Consider the following 17,326-nt stretch of genomic DNA (forward strand, 5'->3'; position numbering starts at 1 on the left):
GGTAGATGCTTTTAATGAATTGAAAATCTTGTGAGCTTTCATAACAAGATGAACAGTGTAATTGACAAAATGACAAGACAAAGTGCAATGAAAGAATATTGGTGATTTGTGATAGCAAAATTGAAATCCATGTATATTAAATTGTTCTCTAATTATGTGTCCATGCATCAGATCATTTACATATAAATTTAAAAAGAAAAGAATCATAAACAAGATTAGATAAGCTGTAAATGAATGTACCTAGTTTTGTCTATTCATTTAGAAAAAACTAATTCCATATTGCAACAGATTAACCTTTTCTTATCGCAGAGGGACCTCATATCTAAATGGGGAATAATCACATTAACATCATCCTAGAGAGAAAAGCAGCTCCAACACATGAAAAAGGCCACTAAAAAACATGTACTTACCATTGTTGTGTGCTCTAAAAAACAATCCTTTTTGGGTTGTCAAGCATCTTATCAACCAGCTCCAACCGGAATATGAAGACATTGAATCAGAATCTATTTAGAATACCGCATTCCTATACTATACAGCTTAAATTTACAAATATTGATTTGAGGAACTGCGAGCTGCTGCAAATGGAGGTGGATGCTTGGTGGCCATCGTTCCAGGGGAAGAACCTCTCACAGGTGGAAGAAGAAAAATCGGAAATTAATGTGGAAAAATAATACCCAACAGGTGGAAGAAAAATGAGAAATTAAAATGCAAGAATTATAAATGTGAACCACAACGACAAGGTGAAGTCCCGGTACCTGGAGGGGACGCGGCAGCTTTGCTCGGCGTTGAATGTCTGCTGGCCAAGACGAGGTATTCCCGCGCGCTGCGGCTGCCGGACACTACCGTGGCCGTGCAAGTCTGCTGCTCCAACACCCTCAAGCAGCTGCAGCAGGCCACGGCCAACGGCGGCAAGGAGCGACTGGCGGCGTCCCGTCTCCGTCCCCTCAAGGCCTCAAGGATGCGAAGCAGGGCAGCGACGGTGGGTTGTGGGGCGACACCGGCGGCGAGCGGACGGGGGTCCGACGGAGGTGGGTTGAGGAGGAGCACCGGCGGGGGTTGGTCCGGAGCAGGCGAGCGGAGAGGGGGCGGACGGGCGGTGCCGGCGTAGGAAGGGAAGAGACCGAGCGGATGGGGGCGAGGAAATTGAAACCGCATCTGGGTTGGGGGAGCTCCCGAGCTGCTAAACCAATCGAGCTCGTCCGTTGGTGGGCCGGGCCTGTGAGCCTGAACGGCGGGGTGCAGGCGCGGTGGGCCTATTTTCCTGCCAACAGGACGCTGGGTACTGAATAATTATTTAGTACCCAGGTACCATATAGTAATACTATATATATATAGATAGATAGATAGATAGATAGATAGATAGATAGATATAGAGAGAGAGAGAGAGAGCACGGGGAGGTTCCCAGGCATCAACCGGCTAGTAACAAAGTAATAAGGAAGTAAACATGCTATCAGGAATCAGCTGGAGAATCATAACCATGAGAGAGGTTACCTTCAGGCGTCAGGAGTCTCTTTTTGTCCTGAAAATCCAGAAATGCAAGGAGCGCAAGCAGATGCTGAACAATCTCCGCCAAAGCTAGAGACTTATGCTGTGGGCACTACTGCTGGTACTCCGCTGCCAGTTCCATCAGATGATCCTGTTCCTCCATCCCTGTCATAGGAAAGCTCTGAAACAGTGACTCGAACAGTGCTCGATCAATGCGCTTCAGGGTGGCTTTAGCAACGTTAAAATGCCCTGCAATTCACCCACAATTTCGATATCACTAGCATAACAAAAGAGCAGGATCTTGAAAAAAAACTGTGATACAACTGTGATACTCCAGTTGCCCAAAAGAAACAAGCTATCGCAAGCATTATATCAAGTGGGTTAATTCTGACAGATGATCAGCTTCCAGTTCTTGTGGTTTTGATAGTAAAGGCACTTGCCAAACAACCATATCATATATCCATTGAACACAGGCTTAAAATACCAACAGTAAGCACACCCAGACAATCTAAATTGACGCTATGTTGACTATTAAGGATGAAGAATAAACTATAGGTAAATAAATAAGTGATAACTATACTGCTAGAGTTTTAGTTCACTTTCCATCTGATACATATAAACCTCTCTTACCAAAATAACATGTATGCCTTAATGATCCTAAACAAAGAAGCAATACAACTTTACTGTCATAGTCCAGCAAGTAGCACAAGTTTTTTTTTTATAAGAAATACAGTCAAGCCAGGATGCTAGAACAATGCAGCGATATTTTGACAAGCAGTCTAGCACATCTCATTACACTGAAGCTAAACCGATAACTCAATTCATTGACAATGAAAACTAAATTCTTCTCTGTAATGTCATGTATCAATCCAACCATAGTTCAAATGCAAGAACCTACCCCAAATCATATCATAATATCATATCACATCATACTGCAACCAACCATGCCATGACACCTTGGTAGGTCTTGATGCCCTACCGGCGTTGCTGCATCGGTTATAGGGGTGGAAGAGGGGAGGACGTGGCCTGTACTCTCGACGTCGGAGAGGGGTCGTGGCGGCGAAAGCGGCGGCTGCTGCTGCAACCCTAGAGTTCACGTAGCGCTACAGTAACACGGGTACTGTACACGCAAGCGAGAGAGGGCAGGGACGGCTGGCTCCCAAGGGAAGCCAGCAACTTAATTGTTGCTTTCTGCTTAATTCCAATCATCCCCCATTACAAGTATTTATCTTTCCCTATAGATGCTATAATTAAGGAACTATATCTATCTCTAAGAAAATACCAAATAAGCAATAAATAGGGCCTCTAAGCCCCTTAACAGACCGGCCCCCTAGCCACTATTTGGCCTGCGCCTGGCATAGGGGATGCCGATTGTAACATCTCTCCCCACCTACGCAAATAACTCGTCCTCGAGTTGGAAGTCGGGGAAGTGCTCGTGGAACTCGTCAAGAGGCCTCTGGTGGTATGGCCGCTTCCCCGTATTCGGCGGGCGCGGCGTCCTCCTCAATGTAGTCCCCGGACTCCAGGTAGAAGAGCCGCTGACACACATGTCCAGGGACGTAGGGCTCGTCATAGTTGTAGCATAGTCCTTGGCGATGACGTTCCAACTGCTCCGCCGGTGTAAGGCGGCGAAACGGGGGCACCGCGGGGGCCGCATTGGCCGCAGCGGGGGCCTGCCCCGCCTGGGCCGCCCTAGGTGCGCGCGCCGGAGGAGGCTGACCCTGACGCGGAGCCGGCACCGGCTGCATGGCAGCCGCACGACGCTCGAACGCCCGGGCGTAGTACATGGCCGTCTGGAGGTCTGGGGGGTCGTGCATCTCCACGTCCACCCGGATATGATCTGGAAGGCCACCCACGAAGAGCTCGGCCCGCTGACGCATGGAGACGTCTCGGGCGTGACATGCCACCGCCTGGAAGCGATCGGCGAACTCCTGCACAGTGGAAACAAACGGCAGCCGGCCCAGCTCAGCCAGCCGACTCCCGCGGATCAGAGGGCCGAAGCGTAGACGACACAGCTCCTTGAAGCGCTCCCACGGTGGCATGCCCTCGTCCTGCTCGAGGGCGTAGTACCAACTCTGGGCTGCCCCCCGGAGATGATAGGAGGCGAGCCAGGTACGGTCAGAGACGAGCGTGCGCTGACCCCGAAAGAATTGCTCACACTGGTTGAGCCAATTCAGGGGATCAACGGAGCCGTTGTATGTGGCGAAATCCAACTTGTAAAACTTGGGCGGTGGCGGGTCCTGTGCGGCGACCGACGGCGCCGCGCCCATGCTGTCCAGCGAGGGTGACGCGGCGGAGAGCATCGGCATCAGGCTACCGTTGTGGAATAGGGGGCCATCCACCCTGCCGTAGAGGACGCCCGGAGCCGGGGCACCGCCAGGCGCCATGACAGCCCCGGTGGTCGGGAGCGGTGGTAGGTGCGGTTGGGTACTGGGCACCGTGTAGATGGGTTTCGATGAACCAGTGATCCAATCCGGAAGCGGTGACGGTGACGGCGATGGTGGGAACTTGATCTGCTGGATGGGAACACCCTGGGACGGCGGCGGCACGGCTGGGAACGAGGTCGTCGCAGTCCCGTCTTAGGGCATCCCATACTGGTACGAGATGACCGGCGCCATGGTCGCGGCCGAGGGTGGCGGCGGTGGGGGTAGCTATTGTTGGTGTGGCGGCGAAGGAGGTGGCAGCTGGGGCTGCGGCTGGGGCGCATAGGGCCTGACGAAGAAGGCCCTGATGCCCGCCATGGCCTGCCCTAATTCCAAGATTGCAGCCGTCATCTGCTCCGGGGTGAGGACGAGGGCGGACGGCGCCGGGGCAGAGGGCGCAATCGCCCCTGAGGATGCCAGCGCGCCCAATGCCAGCGCGCCTGCTGTGTGGGGCAGCAGCGCCGACGAAGACGCTGGTGGAAGCGGGTGGGTGTGCGGCGGCGGCGGGTGGGAAGAACTCGGTAGAGGGCTGAACATGATCGACCCAGAGATCTCTGATACCACATTGGTAGGTCTTGATGCCCTACCGGCGTTGCTGCGCAGGTTATAGGGGTGGAAGAGGGGAGGACGTGGTCTGTACTCTCGACGTCGGCGAGGGGCCGTGGCGGCGAGAGCGGTGGCTGCTGCTGCAGCCCTAGAGTTCACATAGCGCTACAGTAACGCGGGTACTGTTCACGTGAGGGAGAGAGGGTAGGGACGGCTGGCTCCCCAGGGAAGCCAGCAACTTAATTGTTGCTTTCTGCTTAATTCCAATCATCCCTTATTACAAGTATTTATCCTTCCCTATAGATGCTATAATTAAGGAACTATATCTATCTCTAAGAAAATACCAAATAAACGATAAATTGGGCCTCTAAGCCCCTTAACAGACCGCCCCCCTAGCCACTATTGGGCCTGCGCCTAGCATAGGGGATGCCGGTCATAACACACCTAGACTAATTAGGCCTTGTTTGGATGCGCATGTATCCATCTCAATCCACATATGTTGAATTGGATTGGAAATGAATTAAACTAAGTTCCATTCCAATCCACTCCAACACATGTGGATTGAAGTGGATACACATGCATCCAAAGAAGGCCTTAAGGGCACACAGACAAGGAAAAACTTTAAAATATGAGTTAAATGCACCAGAGATCCATTAACTTGTGATGATGTTTCAGTTAGGTCCATCAACTTTCAAAGTGGTTTTGTGGGTCCATAAACTTTGTACGCCGTATCACTTAGGTCCATACATCTCCACGTTGGCTTCTCGTGCTGATGTGGCATGATGACTAGGCTCAATGAAGCAGCCCTTTGCCAATGCATTTTGTCAAAAAGACTACAGGCGCACGAGCAGGCACCACCGTCACCGCTGCGGGCGCGCTGGCGAGCCGCTGCCGTGGCCATGCGGGTATGTAGGCAGGTACCGCCGCCCTGCCACACAGGCGCGAAAACAGGCCAACCGTAGCCCTGCGGGCGCGCGAGCAGAAGCCGATGCCGTCACCGTGGGTGCGCGAGCAGGCGCGCCGTGGCCCCATAGGCGCGCGGGCGAGCCGCCACTGTGGGCATGCGAGGAGGTGTCGTCGCCGCCCTCTGTGGGCCCAGGTGAGCTGCTGCCGTGGCCACACAGGAACGTGAGCAGGTCGTCCTCCGCGGCGCCCACCGTTGATGTTGTCGTTCCCCTCCCTGTCTTCGTCGTGCAGCCGCGGACGATAGGGCGCTGCCGAGCCTCGAGGTGCTGCAGCTCTGGAACACGTACCAGACGCTGCTCGTGGACGTGTTCCCCCACCTGTGCAGCGTCATCCTCGACGGCTCCACGTCGCGCTCTTCCAGCCCCATGTCCCGCTTCACCGCGTCGATCACCGCTACGCCGCCGGGGTGGAGGCAGAAGTGGTCGGCACCGCCCTTGAAGTGGACCTTACTATTACTGGTCGCGGAGCTGGCAGAGCTGCTGCTACTGATGCGGCGCAGCAGCTTTCGGCACGCCACGACGGTCGCGAAGCGGGCGAGCTCCACGACGCGGAGCTCCATCTTGGTGCGCCTGCGGAACGCCGAGTCGGTGGTGAGCAGCATATCGTCGTGCATGCCGTGTGCGCGCACGATCCGGGACTCGAGCGACGGCGCCGGGTGGAATGTGCTGACGTTGATGACCAGCCCGTCGACGTCACGGGGGCCGAGGCAAACGCTCGTCTGCCTGGCCCTGGCGAACAGCTCCGCCACGGTGGCGTGGAAGAAGGCGTCCATCTCATCGAGGCAGTCCTAGTGGGTGGGGCTGTGCTCGCGGCTGGCGATGACGGTGCGCGGGGCGTAGGTTTGTGCTCGCTGAGGCCCGAGCGGAGGACGACGCGGAGGAGGAAGCGGAGGAGGGGCACGCTGAGCCGCTCGTTGCGGTCATTCGCGGCGCTGAGCATCTCCGTGGACACCTTGCGGTCGTCCGACGGCTTGTAGCAGACGTAGTCCAGGAGGTAGCACCGCGAGCGCCGGCGACGGGAGGCGGCCGCCGCAGTCAGGTAGGCGGCCACCACGAGGAGTGGCAACAGCAGGAGCAAAGCGATCAGATGGACATGTCAAGAGGCCACGTCAGCACGAGAAGCCAACGTGGAGAGGTATGGACCTAAGTGATACGGCGTACAAAGTTTATGGACCCAAAAAGCCACTTTGGAAGTTGATGGACCCAACTGAAACCTCCTCACAGGTTAGTGGACCTCTGGTGTATTTAACTCTTAAAATATGGACTCTAGATAATTTTTCTTTTCTTTTGGTAGTACAACAGAGTGATGACCAACTTTCAGTTCACAAGAAAAGTGTAGACAAAATTCTGAGTAATCAGAACAGGAAAGGTACATGTGCATTGTCACTAGCAGATATACATTGGCAGGTATATATGATACATTGGCCACTGTTGTCTGTAGTACGAATCATATCAGCAAATAGTTTTGTTCTAAATGAATCATATCAGCAAAATAACACAACAGAAGAGAGAGGGAGGGCGGGTGGGCCGTCAATACCAGCCAGCGCGCGGGAGGCGAAGTACGCCTTCTTCAACCGCTTCAGGTGGTCGCCGGCTTGCAGGCCGTGGTCCACGAGGGAGGTCTTCGTAATGTAGTACGGTGCCTGCTCCTTGGCGCGCACTTCCTCCATCGTGGTGTTGATGTCGGTAATTTCGCCCCTCATCGCCATCAGCGCAAGAGCCTTTGCCTGCAAGACGCGCTCGTTGACGATGACGAAGGGGGCCCCGGCGGCGGCGGCTCCTCCTGCCTCGGCTTGCGGCTCCTCCTTCATATCCTCCACCATTGACTCGATCCGTTGCGCTTCTTTCGGGGCGATGTAGTGCACGAGGTAGACCTGAAGAGGGTCGCTGCCCAGGGCCTGCTGGGAGAGGGCGAGGGCGAGGCCGTCGGCGGTAGCGACGCGTACGAGGTTCCCGCCCCGCACCTCGTCGTCTTGGGCGTCCCGAAGTAGCAGAGGAAGTCCGTCGCGGAGGACCTCCACCGGGATCTGGTAGTCATTCGCGAATTTCGAATCCTTGTGTTTTCCCCATGGCGGCGGCGGCGGGCGGTGGGCTCAAACGTGGCGAGGCGGCGGCGGGAGGGGAGGGGAGGGGAGGACGGGGACGCACCGCGAAACGACAAGTGGCGGGGTCCACTCCTCTCTCTCCTCCTTCCTATACCAGCGAACCGACCTTCCAAACTTTTTTTTTAGAAAAAAAAACGACCTTCCTTGCTAACTCCACGGCCGTCCTATAGTGAATGGGACGATCCAACCCGTCTCCGGAGTGAGTGAACTAATTATATTAGTATAACGCAAAAAAGGAGGATATCCCTCGATAGAAATTCTAAATTATAAGAACGATCTCGTTTTTTTAGATACACTATTTTTACCGTGCATCTAAAATAGTGTATATATAGGTGCATAAAAAATTATAAATCTAAAAAATCCAAAACGTCTTATATAATTTAGAATGGAGGGAGTAGTTATTAAGGATACCTTCTGGTTAGAAGACGCCGACGAGACTCTCCAAGTTTTGGTTGATGTGGCCATTGAAGATACAGACCGCACATTTTGATGCAAAGGGCATGTTCTATGTAGAGATGCAAGTGGGTTGGGTTTGCTCGCTATCGCGTAACCGTTCAACTTAACGTGGTTCAAATGCGCTTTTAAACATTATGATACCATGCACATTTGAAACAAGCTAAATCTAGTAGTCTATTGGGCATCCTTACAGAAATGCCAGATATCATGACCTTTACAACTAAGGATTGAACAAGGGTCATGGGTCCACACACATCACATTACAGTAGAAGTTTAATAAAAATAAATAATACATAACAGGAGTTCAAATAGAGGTTATTTCAACCAAGTTCGGAGTTCTTGCAGCGGAAATCAAATAATTCATAGTACTTAAACCAAATAGAGGGACAATACTTCAAGGAGTTTTAAGTAAAGTAGTAAAAGATAAGCACAAGTTTATGTTGAGTCCATCGACATGGAACCTGCATTGGCTTCCAACCTACTCCCGGGGACTATCATTGTTAAGACAAACCTGCCACAATACTTCCGAAACTCAACTCAACCAAATTACCTACAACATTGGAAAATAAAAACCTTGAATACTTAATTGTATTTCGCAAGACTTATCCTATGAAAACCCTAGTTTAGTTTTGCTAATTAAGTAACAAATAATGAACTAATTGTTGCTTTCAATGGAGATGATCAAGTTAGGTCCACGTGAAGGAGGTGAGCAAGGCTAGGAGGTGGCAGATTTAATCATGACCATGAAGCAATAGTTGAGCAATGGGGATGAAGAGATGGAGTTGCAATTGATTGTAACACAAGTTGGAAACAAACCCGAAGCCAAAGGCATAATCTATAGAGTTTTGTCTTGCTGATAAAGGTGCAATAGAGAGTGCACAGTCGGGTTAAAGATAGACAGTTGTGCTATGAAAATAGGAACCCTAAAGCAATTACTAGTCTCCCAAGCAAAAAAAACACTCAACATGCCACACACAAAAAAAATATGAGAAATATTCATGGATGGTCCTCCAACTTAGCAAGGAGAGAATCATCCATGAATTTTCCTCAAAAATTATTGCCATGTTCCTCGATGCTGAACGCGCGGCATATACCAGCACCCCCCCCCCCCCACCCCCGTCCACTTCTACCCCGCTAGACTACAAATATGTTCTCTAATTTTTTTTAGAGTTCAAGGGCAAAAACGCCCCGGCCTTTCAACATTATCAAAAGGCCAAAGTTTCACAGTGCAGTTAGCTCAAAGATCGAGCATCCAATCCCCAACTGGCAGCCGGTGAACACTCACCCAGCCACTACCAGGCAACCAACCAAAAAAGACAAAGTACAAAGTAAACTCCAGAATCAGGCACTAAGACCCTTACTAAAGACCCACACCCTATTACATCTCTGAAAGGTTTTCATAATGTTATTTTTTAATTTTCACATTATTATTAATAAATATTATCCTCCTCCTTTTACTCGGGTATTTCTTCCCCTTCGTTGTCCTTGCGGAGCGTCACGTTTGTGTTTGGAAAAAAAAAAAACAGAAACTGTAGAACGGGAGAGACGACCGTGAGAAATCGAAAACCGACTACCGGCGCTGGGATTGGCGCAGACACGTGACGTGGGTTCAAGACGGACGAAGAAACCACTTCATAGCGTGTTTGGATTAGAGGCTCAGCCGGTCTGGGTCCATTCCATTCCATTCCATTCCATTCCACACGGAGTCGTTCGCCGTTTTTGTGCCGGACGAGTAGGTTCCTGCTCTTGACTTGCGAAATTAGTTACGGAGCATCGGGTGGTGACCGACGTGACCATTCCGTGTGGCAATCCAAACGAGCTTGGAGGCTCGGTTTTAGGTTCGGATGCTTCTAGGATCATCCGATGACCCAACCCAAACACACTGTTAGTTTCGATATATTAGGAAAAATTAACTAGGCAGATTGAGAGAAGAGACATGAAACTCTTCTTGTTGCGTTGATTTTCAATGACAAAATCGAAAACCGCCTACCGGCGCTGAGAATAATGATTTCCCGTCGGTTATATAGATTGAAACAGTCGTGAAGAATGGCACAGGCGTTACGAAGAATGTACAAATGGAGAATACTGCAAACGTTAATTAGCTTTTTTAGAAATGTTAATTTTCGGTTTTGTTAATTGACAATTGTGTAGAAAACCATCTAAAAGCAATATGTTAATTTAATTACTTTAGTTTCATGATGAGGAATATGAACTGGCTTCGTTTATGATTGACAATAATTAACGTGTGTTTGGAAACAATCGGAAAAAAGTCTAAAAAGGAAAACGCCACAAGTAAGAAACAGCCAAATACACGGCCCAACATTGAGTTTTTCAGCCCACGATTGATAAAAGCGCGTTCAGAGTCGAATCTTCGCAATTCCTTGCGCTGCGCATATCATGGCCGGCTAATTATGGCTTCTTCTTAAAAAAAAAATTACAGAAATACTATACAACACACATGTGTTTTAGCACAAAAAAACACATGAATTTTTTAGCACAAAAAAACACGGCGAGGCACCAGCAGTGCGCTTTCTTATGACGAACGACCCATGGCGCGACACCAGCAGTACCAGTAGCGCAGCACCAGCACCGGTCAGGGGACCACGACGCGACGACCCATGACGAACGCGCAGGCAATGGAACCAACCGCTCTGTAATTTGTCCTTCCATAGAAAAAAAATTGTTTTCTGTGATATGTGATCTATGATCTGTGGATCTGTGATCTTGTGATTGTCTGAAGGTAGAAGAAGGCTAGAGATAGAAGAATGGTGGAGGCTGTTGGATCTTAATCTTATGGTGCAAAAAAAAATTCATGTGTTGGAATTATATAAAACACATGATTGTCCAGTAAAGACTCAAAATTTATGGCTTCTACAGTGGACTCATTATTTTTTGTCGGAAAAGCTCCTCTACGCCGACCGGTCAACGCATAACATGGCCCGACGGAAAACCCAAAACCCTTTGAGACAGTCACAGTAGCTTCGATGCTTGGAAAGTTTTTTTTTTTTTTGAAACTAGTTGCTTGGAAACTTGGAATGAGCTATGTTTGTACTTGGGCCGAGGCCCGAGGATTTGCCCATGCCAAGACTTGGCTGATGCTGACGGGTCTCGGCGAAAAAGCTCTCGTTTGGCCTACAGGGAAATCGCAGCGCCAAGGTCGTGATTTGGAGAATCAGCTCCGCGTTCTCCTTCTACCTTCCATATGCGCCGCCGTCCGCCCACCGCTCTGCTCGAGCCACCCTCCCGTCTGCTCGAGCCGCCCGGCGGCGCCACCCTTCCCCTCCGCGCGAGCCGCCCCTCCCCCTCGAGATTTATGTAACAATCACGTTCTAATATATATTGGAATCTGACTCTATAACATTGTTGGATGTATAAACATGGCTGGTTCTAACTTATACAACCACATGTCATGAGTCTAGGCCCAGACACTAAACCATAAGAGGTGCAAAAAGCATCGTGGAAGTAAAAAATAGACGGAAAAATCGTTTCACTCTTTAAATTTTTTACAAGATATATGTCCATGCATTGCAACGGAAGGAAAAAAAACTATCAAACGTTAACGTGAAATAATAACAGGAATGCCACATAACTACATATTTATTTTTCCCTTTATACAAAATTTTAAAACTATAGTTAATTTTATGATGACCGTGGCATCTATAATATAAGTTAATATTGGCAATAATATGGCATTATCCTCTAAAGGTTGTATGGAATTAAAATACAATATTGATATATATTTGTGGCTACTTTTTTGAGAACCTATAAAATTACATAAGTCCAATATTTGGTTAAAGTTGACAAGGAGTTATTTGCCATTCCGTCAAGGATTGGTTCGTTCATTGATGCTCTCAATTTCTACATGGCAGCCCTCATCGAGAATTGTATTATATATATACGTATAACATGGACAGACTGGATAACAAAATGCTTAAGATTTTAGTCCACAATTTGATTAGTTAGACCATCGGCTAATCCGTGTTATAATAGTAATAAGTTTATTCCTAACCAAAATTACAACAAATAGTTTTGAATGAGCATATTTATTTATTTTTAGACAAGAGTCAAGAATTCACCGATCCATAATTCTATATTTATTATTTATGTTTATAAGATAAACAGAAGACATAAATTAAAGGAATAAAGGAAAAGGAAAAAGTCATAGAACCCAACGTGGGAAAGCTGGAAATAGCAAACGGTAAAAAAAAACAAAAAAGAACCCAAAAAGGACACAAACAAAAATGATAAAAAAAGGGCTTGTCTACCTGAAACTCGCGTGTTTCAGGGGGAGAAAACGCGCACGTGTTTCCTGCACGGAAAACACACAGAAAAGATCCGGCAAAAATTCAAGTGTTTCATGCAAAAAAAAACACACGATTCTGTGTACCATGTATCCAATTGTACTTGTTGTAATCTGAGTACAAATCTGTGTCAAAAAGGCCAAAAAACAGGGCAGATCTGTTCTAGTTGTAGTTGTTTGTTGTTGTAGCCCATAAACCTGCCAAAAAAAGCCCAAACCCATCAGCCCGATAGGAAACAACTTAGTCCATTAAAACACCCACCAACTTGGTGGAGAAGGAAACGCACACAGAAACAGATCGACCGATCTGTTCGTGAGGAGGAGCTCTACTCTCCTCACGCACAGTAGGGCAAAAAGGGGAGAAACCAGATCAAAGCATGAGGGAACGTGGGAAATCTCAAGATCCAAGGAGGCAAGACTCACCTCAACATCAATCAAGGTCAGTACAACAGACATCCATCCATCTGCTGAGTTAGATCCCTGCAATATGGCATCATAAAACAAGTCATGGTCTGAAATCAATCTGTGCAAACAATTTTTCCTTCTTTAGATTGCAATTCAGCAGATAAAAAGAGTAGAATGGTGGTTACATTACCTTTTTGAACAATCTTTGATAATCCCTAGACTGGACACATGTTTTAGTGTACTCTGCTACTTCTAGTTCTTAGATCCTTGCAATCAGTGCTCTGCAAAACTGTCCCTGCAACAGATCAAATTACACATATGTCAGTATCTCTGCTTGCTCAGCTCAGCTCAGCTCTTGATAAAAACAGATTTCAAAATATGGAGGACACCTCACAACAAAATCTCAGTACAGTTGAAGGGATCAACAAGTGGCAACAAGCCCTGGAGAAGATGGCTCAGATGAACTAGGTACTAGTTCTCTTCACATAAGGCAATGGCCATCCATTTGTTTAATTGGATACATGGTACACAGAATGCATCTCCTAATATGAATTTGCAAAATTATGTACTTTTCTCTATGATCTGCTACAAATGCAGAAACAATAATTAATCACATCTTGTTTTTGAATGAAGCAGAACAGGCTGTACATGACAACAAGCAGATTCGATGACTATGCAACATTATCCAACTCAATTAACATTGAAGCTATGATGACAGCACACTCAGATCATTTACAGATACTTGGAGGCACAACTAGTTCAAGTCACCTTTTCAACCCATACACAATAAAAAAGATGAGCAAATCATTGCTGAGATTGATAGAATCTGAACAGATACATGTTCTTAAAAGAACAGAAATTTATTTCCATACAGGGTGGCTTCACTGAGCTTATGCTTGAGCAAATTATGAGCTCACAAGAAGACATTGATGACACAGAAAGGGGTACCATGCAGGTACATAATTACAAAACAAACATGTTCAAAATTACTAGTGCTACATTGTGTAATCTTAGCTTAGAACAAGTGCAATTTCTAAAATAATTATTACAGGTACATGAAGCAACACAAGGATCGTTAACAGGCATGCTAATTGCAAATGACATGAATGCTCTTGAAGAAACCTTAGCACCCCAACCAGATTCATCAATATCAGACTCAAGGATGGCATACCAGGTACATGTCCACAAACACAACAATTTGCCACACATGCATCAGCAAAATTGCTTGAATACAAGTAATGCACTACAACCATCAAACAAAGAAGAATTGACTTATCTGTGTACAACACATGATTTTGGTGATCACTATGATGAAGAAATACCAAGCTTTCTCCAGGACATACCTGAAAATGAAAATCATCATTGGCAAATTGACATATTAAACAACATGCACATTGATGAGGTAAACAGAAAAAAATTATTCTTTTCTACACCTATTTCAGTGCGCAGTGAATGTTTACAAATGCAAAACACCAATGATCTAAAAAACTACACACTGCTAATAACATATTTACATGAACAAGAACTCACAGCGTCAGAAAATGGCTTCAGCAGCATCAATGCACCAATATCAAGAACCACAGAGGCTGCGTCAACTGCAACAGAAGATGAACACAATTCCAATGACAACCAATTCCTGATAGAAGAGGAGATTGATGAATTCATCATCGCAGAGCAGGTTGCTGCATCAGAAGGAAATAATGGGCCCATTGACAGCGCATACACACCTCAGCCGCTACAGAAGTTTGAGAGTAGAGCAGCTGCCGAACACTTCTGCAGGTTCTATGCTTTTCTGGCTGGCTTCAAATTTGCTGTAAAACATTCAATGAGGACAACACCTAAGAAGAGAGACAACGAGATTATAAGAGTAGAATTGAAATGCACCCATTCAGGCAAAGCACATCAACAAAAGTCCACTGAAGAAGAAGAAGCAGAGGTAGATAAGCAGATTGGAAAGAAGACATCAGCCAAAAGGAACACCAGTGTCCAGGGAAAATCAGAATGTACTTGTACAATAACACTGAGGGAGGAACGGGCAGGAGGTCCATGGTTCATAATGCATCAAGATTTGGATCACAACCATGAACTACGACCTGGAGACCGGGACACACTGTTCTCAGGGCACAAATACATGACTGATATGGAGAAGGGGCTGATCAGGACGCTAAATGACAACAACATCCCGACAAGACAAATGGTGAGCATACTGTCATACCCACTGTTCGCCTAAACGGTCGTTTAGCCCGTTTAAACACCGTGTAAACGCTACACGGTGGTGCGCCATTTTCGTTTAATCACCCGTTTATCCCGTTTAATTGGCCATTTAGCCCGTTTAATGGGACGTTTTGCCCGAATAATGGCTAAATGGTAGGTGACCGACTATTTACCGTTTAGCGTTTAGGAAAACACTGGTCATACCTCAGAGGAGGACCCACAGCCCTGCCGATGAAGAAGAAGGACATCAGCAACTTCAGGACAAAAATCAACAGAGAGATCAAGGCCTCAGACATGACAAAGGTGCTGGATTACTTTAGAAAGAGGCAGACTGAAGACCCGTCCTTCTTCTACAAGCTAGACCTGGATGAAGAAAGGAGAGTCAGAAACCTATTTTGGGCAGACGGTTGCTCAATCGAGTATTACAAAGAGTATGGTGAATGTATAAGCTTCGACACCACCTTCATGACAAACAGATACAACCTTCCCTTCTCTCCATTCGTGGGCATAATGGGGCACGCACAAAGTTGTTTGTTTGGCTGCACCTTCCTGCATGATGAGACAATAGAAACTTTTCTGTGGGTCTTTGAAACATTCTTGGAAGCGATGGGAGGGAAGCACCCAGTGACGGTAATAACTGACCAGGACAAAGCGATGAAATCTGCAATTCAGCTAGTATTTAGCAATGCAACTCACAGAAACTGCCTGTTCCATATCAAGAGCAAGTGTTACAACAGAAACACAAAGGTCTTCTCACAACATGAAGGCCTATATGAGGATTTTGAGGATATAATAAACAATAGCCTCATAATTGAAGAGTTTGAAACCTTGTGGGTGAAGATGATCGAAGACAAGAATCTGCAGAATAACAAGTACATGACTAAAATGTGGCAAACGAGGCACAGGTTCATTCCTGTCTACTTCAAGCATGACTTCTTCCCATTCATCCAAACCACATCCAGAAGCGAGTCCATGAACTCGAGGATGAAGGACAATGTTGGGCCGACATATAGCATGATGGGCTTCATACGAGAATACGACCGTGTCATTGAAACAATCAACAAAAACGAGAGGCTAGAAGAAAGCTACAGCAACCAGAAAACACCCAAGGAATTTATTTTTGGGTACACAATTGAACAACAAGCTGCTGAGCTGTACAACCAGAACATATTCAGGAAGTTCCAGGTACAGCTGAAGGGAACAGCAAGGTTAAGCTACAAGGAGACTGAGGAAGGGAAAACTTTTGAGGTCTGGCCCAAGAGCAACCAAATCCACAATGTGCACAGAATCAGGAGATATACAGTTCAGACTGATCTGATAGAGGGAAATGAAGAATTCAGCTGCATCTGTGCAAAGTTCAGCAAAGATGGAATTCTTTGCTCACATATCCTAAAAGTGATCATTGAGAAGGAAATAAGCACAATTCTAGAAAAATACATAAAGGATAGGTGGAGAAAGAAGAGCACAAGAGTGCATGTTAGAAGAGAGCAAGAGGAGACCCTTGCAACAAGTGCATTGCTGAGGTTCAATGTGCTGTCCAGGAAGTCAGCAATCCTGAATTCAAAAGGATCAAAAACTGAGAAATCAATGGAGTACCTCTTGTCCAAGTTCAGCAAGCTGGATGTCAAACTGGATGTGCTTTTTGGCACCCAGCAGACAATTGATGGTAACAATCAGCAACAAGGTCATGAGGAAGGACACAGCAGGCAACAAGAACAAGTGATGGAAGATGGCTACAGTATGGTGGATCTAGAAGAAAGTGATGAATCAGAGACAGACATTCAGGACCCAGAAAGAATAAAGACAAAGGGAAGGCTAGAAATCCCAAAGAGATTCAGGACAAGAATAGAATATTTTGAGAGGAAAAGGTTGGAGCAAGAGAAGAAGAAGAAGGCAGCTGAAGAAAAGAAGAAGGCAGCTAAAGAAAGGAAGAAGGCGACTGAAGAAAGAAAGAAGGCGACCGCAGAAAGAAAGATGGCAGCTGCGCAAAGAAAGATGGTGGCTACAGAAAGAAAGAAAAACAAGAAACCCAAAGACAAGGACAGTACAGCAGGTAACCCTGCACTACAAAATTACACAATGATTTGAAACCAAAAACTACAACTTAAATGCATTTACAACCAATTATTATTCACAGGATCCCTAGTGAAGCCTCAGAAAAAGAGAAGAAAGGAGACAACAGCAGCTCCAACAGAACCAAGTTCATCATGATGATTACATAGAAGGACTTGATGTCAATTGTATTGGCAAAATCATTTATGTCATTCTTGTAATCAGTAGGATATTCTGAAAATCTACTTTAAATTATGCCTGGACCTCTAATTGCAAATGATGAGAACTACAATTACAGTACCAAGTACTAGCAATTTACAGTAAGCGTTTTTGCAATTTATAAACTAGCATTTGCAGTACCTGTACAAACTTCA

General features: G+C 46.8%; 2 protein-coding genes across 2 annotated transcripts; one reads left to right on the forward strand and one right to left on the reverse strand.

Annotated features, from left to right (window-relative positions):
- Positions 1 to 1,362: 1,362 nt before the first annotated feature.
- LOC136507149 (uncharacterized) lies at positions 1,363 to 7,510 on the reverse strand (the record flags this gene model as incomplete). Its single annotated transcript, XM_066501960.1, has 3 exons — positions 1,363 to 1,417; positions 1,493 to 1,735; positions 6,958 to 7,510. Coding segments are annotated over 2 exons (690 nt in total), but the record flags the coding sequence as incomplete, so codon positions are not given.
- Positions 7,511 to 15,131: 7,621 nt separating this feature from the next.
- Positions 15,132 to 17,111, forward strand: LOC136507150 (protein FAR1-RELATED SEQUENCE 5-like). The gene is made up of 2 exons (XM_066501961.1): positions 15,132 to 16,953; positions 17,038 to 17,111. The coding sequence occupies exons 1-2, from the start codon at positions 15,132 to 15,134 to the stop codon at positions 17,109 to 17,111; spliced, it is 1,896 nt and encodes a 631-aa protein (XP_066358058.1).
- Positions 17,112 to 17,326: the final 215 nt, after the last annotated feature.

Source organism: Miscanthus floridulus, chromosome 15 (assembly GCF_019320115.1).
Source record: "Miscanthus floridulus cultivar M001 chromosome 15, ASM1932011v1, whole genome shotgun sequence".
NCBI lineage: Eukaryota > Viridiplantae > Streptophyta > Magnoliopsida > Poales > Poaceae > Miscanthus > Miscanthus floridulus.